Raw genomic sequence first — 5,735 nt, 5'->3', positions numbered from 1 at the left:
GTTGTCCTGTGGGGATTCCTAAGCTCAGCAGCCGCTGATGGTGTGACCTGGCGTAACCCCTCAGACCTCAGGAAGACACGTGAGGTTACAGTGTTTGCAGTTTGGCCCTGGGCTTCGCGGGTGGGCTCTGTGCCCTAAAGGAGGGAGCCCTGATTATTTCAGCCATGGCAGATGTGGAGGGCTGTGTCTGAAAGAAGGCAGTCAGGAGCGCTAGAAGTGAAAAACAACACACTGAAGTGACTTTATCTGGTACAATCCTAGGTAGAAAAGTGGAGCAGGTGGGGCTGTGCCCCTCCCCTCCCCCCATGGGGGGGCGGAGGTAGCGGCACATATACAATCATAATAAATTGGCAGAAGAAAACCACAACAGATTCCTGGCTAGAGGGGGAGAGATAAGGCAACGTGCATGGGGGAGCCCAGAGGGGAGACAACGGGCCCCTCTACTCCTCCCGCGAGAGTCTCCCCTTTGGCCCCAGATGGAGGTGTGGCCGGCAGCAGAGGCACAGCTGGGGGAGCCCCGTCTTCCCGCACCCTGGCTTCTGGCTCTCTGTGCTCTGGGACGAAGGAGTGCTGTGGAAAGGGAGGCGAGTCGTTTCTGCACCAGTCCTGCTCTGGGCCACCTGCAAGGGGAGAAGGCGGGCAGGCAGGTCGGTCTCGCCCTCCTAGTCCCCGGTCTGCAGCCCTTCCAGCTCCCTCCGGGCGCGCCTCAGGGTAGTCAGTGCCCCATGCTGTGCTTCCTGGAAGGCAGGCCCCGTGAGGTTCCCCCCCGCATCTCCAGTACTACCCCCCCCCCCCCCCAGTCTGTTGCTCTCTTCTGTAACCTGGTAGTTTCAGCTCAGCTGGAGGGATCTTACCAGGGAAATAGATTATTCCATTTTCTTTAACTTCTCTTTCCTCGGCACCACTGCTTTGCGAACATAAGGCAATGTGAATAGTAGACTCAAGAAGAAGACGTGGCCAAGGAAATAGACGGATTTATATACCTGTGGAGGGATACAGGCCACCGCGGTAGACAGAGGGCCTGGACTCAGTCCCACTGCCTGAGGTTTCAGTGGCTCCCTCCCCTCCTGGCAGGCAGGCCCTCGTGTACCTTCAGCCACTTGTCCCACGTGAAGAGGCAGAAGGCAGTCATCGAGTAACCCATGAAGAGCCAGTGGATGGTCTGCTGCACCAGGTAGTACAGGGGCTGCAGGACCCTGATGGAGGCCAGGCTGCTCAGGGCTGGGCTGTCTTGAATCAGGCTGGCAGCCTGTGGAGGAAGGGGAGAGGGCTCAGCGCCTTACCCCTTCTCAGGCCCCTTTCATCCACCACCCTTAAGGTTTACCTGTCTTTCCACAATAACAATGAGGAATTCCATCTGAAAGCAGACCAGGTACCCTGAGTGGAGGCCGTGCCAGAGGGACAAGAATAGCAATGAGAGGCCCTGGGATAGTTGTTTATTTCCAAGGAACTTGAGTCGTTTGAAGAAGTAACTAGAGAGAAGGGTGAGAAAGGATGAGACTCAGATCCATCCTGCCTCTGGGTTCTTGGAGCCCTTAGGGGTGCAGGGGTGGCGGCTGCTCCCACAGGGCCCCCTGGGGGAGGGGAGGCAGTGCCCTCCGATCACTTTATTTATTTATGGCTGCACTGGGTCTTCGTTGCTCCGCATGGGCTTTCTCTAGTTGTGGCGAGCGGGGGCTACTCTTCCTTGCGGTGCGCGGGCTTCTCATTGCAGTGGCTTGTTGTGGAGCATGGGCTCTAGGTGCGCGGGCTTAGTTGCTCTACGGCATGTGGGATCTTCCCGGACCAGGGCTGGAACCCGTGTCCCCTGCACTGGCAGGCGGATTCTTAACCACTGCGCCACCAGGGAAGCCCCTCCGATCACTTTAGAATGAAAGGCAGTGAAGCTGACGAGTCCCGGTTTAGACAGAAAATAGACGTAAGGCTCAGCTGGGGCCCCGCCTGGTACAACGGGTAACGACGGAGGGCCTGCCAGCCGCCTGATGCTGAGGCTGCAGCGGTGAGCGGGGCAGGCCCTGCACCCACACTGCTCACAGCGCCCCCACTCGTGGGACTGAGGAAGTGTTTGTGAACATAAGGCCGGCAGCAGAAGTGGGGTGAAAACCCAGCACTTAAGGCCATGTATGCCTTGTTTCTGTCTTTCAAAAATGATAGGGATGGGACTTCCCTGTGGTACAGTGGTTAAGAATCCGCCTGCCAATGCAGGGGACACGGGTTCCAGCCCTGGTCCGGGAAGATCCCACATGCTGCTGAGCAACTAGGCCCATGCGCCACAACTACTGAGCCTGAGCTCTACAGCCCGTGAGCCACAACTATTGAGCCCAGGTGTCACAGCTACCAAAGCCCGCGCGCCTAGTGCCTGTGCTCCGCAACAGGAGAAGCCACCGCAGTGAGAAGCCCGCGCACCACAATGAAGAGTAGCCCCCGCTCGCCACAACTGAAGAAAGCCCGCGCGCAGCAACGAAGACCCAACGCAGCCAAAAAAAAAAAAAGGGATGGTTTGGGGGGGTTGGGTTGGGGACAAAAGTGGGTGTGGCTGGGGGTGTGAGAGTGACTGACGGGGGGGCCCCCCGAAGTGGGGAAAGCTGGAGGAAGTGACGTGCGACCTCCCCGGCTGGGCGCTTACCGGGCCACCCAGGCGTTGGTGTTGATGTTGAAAGAGGCGATGGTGCCCGTGAAGCGGGGGTCTGTCTCAAAGAGCCACACCTTCATGTTGGCGCAGGTGTCCCACTTGGCCCTCCCGAGCTCGTCAAGGCCGTGGAAGCCCAGCCCCGTCAGGATGCACACGCCTTCCTGAGGGAGCCACGGCGTAAGCGACCCCGCAGCTCTGCGCCGCGCCCAGCCTGCAGCTCGTCTCGCTGCGCCCCTGGGCCCTCTCTCCTTACCGTGACCAGCCAACAGGCTACGTATTTGTACAGCACAACCTTGCCCCAGACCAGCATGTACAGGCAGCGGAACCAGAAGCTGCGGTTCTTGACAGGAGAGAAGGCATGAGCATTAGGGACACCGCCAGGCCAGGAGGGGCCCCCGTGCTCCCCGTTCTCACACGTGTGGCTGACTACTACCCTGTGTCGCCCCGACGGTCTGCCTAACTGCTCTGCAACAGGCCAAGGGGACCCAGCAGGGAGCCCCCTCGGAGAGGCCCTCAGACAGTACTGTCCTCAACTCCTTTCCTACAGAGCCGGGCACCTGGGACACTAGTGCTGGGGGACTTTCACATCCACGTTCGACGTCAGCTGAAGGAGACCAACCTCCCCAGAGCCGGGACGGAGCCTGAGCCAGCACTCCCCCTCCCTGGGTCCTGAGCTCCTAGAGCCCTGGTCTGCCTGGGCCAGAGGGGGCTCGAGCCGCCTGGCTGTAAGAGGGCAAGCTCAAGCTGCTGGGGGAAGGTCAGGGGTGCTGAAGTGCACCTGGCACAGCCCTGTGCCCGCGAAGGTCGTTCAGTGCTGGCTGATGAACGGGTCCCGGCCCGGCTGGCATTGACACCAACTCTCAGATCTAGAGCAAAACCAACACGCGTTTGTAGGTGGCGTTACCCACTTCTCGGCTATCTACGGGCTCCTGGCCTGGCCACTGTCTATCTCTGGCGCAGTCGCACTGCTGCCGTTCAGGAAGCACTCACTTCGTAGTCGTCAGTGAGGAGATAGTCTTCTGTGATGTGCTGGCTGAGCAGGGTGTAGCCCACTAGGTAGACAAGGCCCAGACTCAGGCGCTTGAGAGCAGGTACGGCGCTGGAAAGGAACAAGCAGGGTCACCACGGGCGGAGGCCCCTCCCTTCGCCCTCCGACCTTCACAAGGGAGCAGCTTCCCAGAGCGAGCGCAGCCTTAGGGCCGGACATAAGGATGGAGCGTGCAGACCCTGCGAGTTCTGCGGTGGGGGTGGGGCAACGGGGGGGGTGGGCCGGGGAATCTGGGGTGCTCGCCCTCGGGGGTCCCGTGGACCTCGAAGGCTCCCCCATGTGCTTGGGCTACATCGGGACTGAAAGCCCGATGCAGAGACGGGGAAGGACCGGTTTTGGATCTTGCTCCCTCCTCTCCTGGCTGGATCAATGCTCAAACGCAGGCTGGACAAGTTCTCCACAAAGGGATTTTCCTGGTAACTTATCAATCTTCTACTGTAAGATATATTTATATATATATAGATTTTGATATATTTAACAGTATTTTTTAAACTGGGAAAGTGAGTGTTAAAGGCAGGGACGTGACTGGTTCAGGCAAAATCCTATGGCATAAAAGTGAATTTTTATTGTTTGTACTACAGGGTCGGGAGGGATGGCGGGAAGTGACCCAAGCTGAAAAGGGCCCCCTTCCTGCAGTGAGCCGGCACGGAGCGCCCGTCACAGGCTGTGAGCCAGGGCCAGGCCAGAGAATGCAGCCGGCCGGCCTGCAGGAAGTCACTTCAGAAGTGGCTTTTTGTCGGGCAACGCCCGCAGACGCCCTGACTGAAGGGGGCCGTTACCTGTTTGGTATCTTGCCTGGTAGGTCAGTCAGCTGTCCCTGCACCAGCTTCATGTAGTGGTTCATTGAGAACTGGGGCCCCACCAAGAAGGCCCCATAGAAGTAGGAGAAGCCAGCAACCTCCAGCAGGGAAGGGACACCCCGTATGGCGTATTTCTGTTGCTCAGAGGACAGGGATTTCTATGCCGAGAAGAGAACGAATGGTTCAGGACCCCAAGAGCCAGTCTGAGGGCTCCCCACCCTTGTCCCCACTGATCCAGGCTCTTCAAATAGAGCCTCTCTGAGGGGATGACAGCACGGAGAAGAGGCGGTGCTCCAGGGGTAACGGGCACGTACAGGCGCAGCTCGGCCTAGGCCGGCTGCTGCTCTTCCCAGTGCCTTGCTGGCCCTGATCTCTGGATTCTGAGCTAGAGCTGGACCCGGGCAATTAGATTCGTCGGTCCTTGATCAGTGCGGGCCGGAAATGGCGATCACACGGGCGGGCATGAGGGCGTGGGGATAACAACAGCCGTCCTCCTTCCCTCTGGTTAAACTCCTCCACATCTCCGCGGAGGGAGGGGTACTTACTTGATCTTTCCCTCCGTCATAGTAGTCGATGACGAGACCTGCGCAGAGAGAGAAGGTGTGGGTGGAGAGGAGGGAGGGGACATGGGACGTGGCCAGGAGCGCACAGGGCAGGGCCCGGGGTAAGCCTACGGTCTGAAGAGAGGAGCCTGGGTGTCAACGGGGAAGGCAGGGCCCCACCACTCACCGATCAGCTTCAAGGTCAGGACACAATGTGGCATTGTCCACTTGATATCGTAGTTGCCAGTGGCTGTGTAATAGTATCCGGCAAGAAGGTAGGCCTGGGAGAGGGGCAAATATTTATTCTACCATTGCTCTGATTTATTTTCTCCCTGCTCTGGAATCCAATGTATTCTTTTCACTTTTCCTTTCTCCTGGTCTAGAAACTGAACTTGTAAAGGGGAAGAGACGTCCTCAACGCTTACACTCTGTGGCTCATTTTACGTGGATTTTCTGCCTTGCCTTTAAGTGACTCCCCTCATGGACAGCTAGGCTAATCTGGTCAGACTCAAAGAACCCCAATGGCACAGTCCTATGCACAAAGGACTGCCGGCACCCGTCCTTGAGGCGGGTGAAGCATCGTCACTGCAGCCTGCAGATGAAACACCTGGGGCTTCTGGCAAGTGACCCAGAGCCACACTGCCAAGTGTCGTGGGGAGAAAGGATTAGAAACTGGATCTCCCAGTCCACGGCTTCCTCTACACCACAGTCCC

The 5,735-nt window shown here is 58.4% G+C and overlaps 1 protein-coding gene across 1 annotated transcript in view; it reads right to left on the bottom strand.

Moving 5' to 3' along the window:
• Window positions 1-217: 217 nt before the first annotated feature.
• LPCAT3 (lysophosphatidylcholine acyltransferase 3) overlaps window positions 218-5,735 on the bottom strand; it is a 30,632-nt gene continuing 25,114 nt past the window's right edge. The window contains exons 4-13 of the mRNA XM_032644518.1: window positions 5,210-5,303; window positions 5,026-5,063; window positions 4,460-4,638; window positions 3,623-3,731; window positions 2,886-2,972; window positions 2,627-2,793; window positions 1,325-1,472; window positions 1,091-1,249; window positions 855-983; window positions 218-620 (exon numbers count right to left, since the gene is read on the bottom strand). Coding sequence (XP_032500409.1) covers window positions 867-983; window positions 1,091-1,249; window positions 1,325-1,472; window positions 2,627-2,793; window positions 2,886-2,972; window positions 3,623-3,731; window positions 4,460-4,638; window positions 5,026-5,063; window positions 5,210-5,303 — 1,098 coding nt within the window. The 3' untranslated portion in view covers window positions 218-620; window positions 855-866. The remainder of the gene's footprint in view (window positions 621-854; window positions 984-1,090; window positions 1,250-1,324; window positions 1,473-2,626; window positions 2,794-2,885; window positions 2,973-3,622; window positions 3,732-4,459; window positions 4,639-5,025; window positions 5,064-5,209; window positions 5,304-5,735) is intronic.

Source organism: Phocoena sinus, chromosome 10, assembly GCF_008692025.1.
Source record: "Phocoena sinus isolate mPhoSin1 chromosome 10, mPhoSin1.pri, whole genome shotgun sequence".
In the NCBI taxonomy this organism is placed as follows: Eukaryota; Metazoa; Chordata; class Mammalia; order Artiodactyla; family Phocoenidae; genus Phocoena; species Phocoena sinus.
The sequence above is the reverse complement of the archived record's forward strand: the minus strand, read 5'-3'. Positions and strand labels throughout refer to the sequence as shown.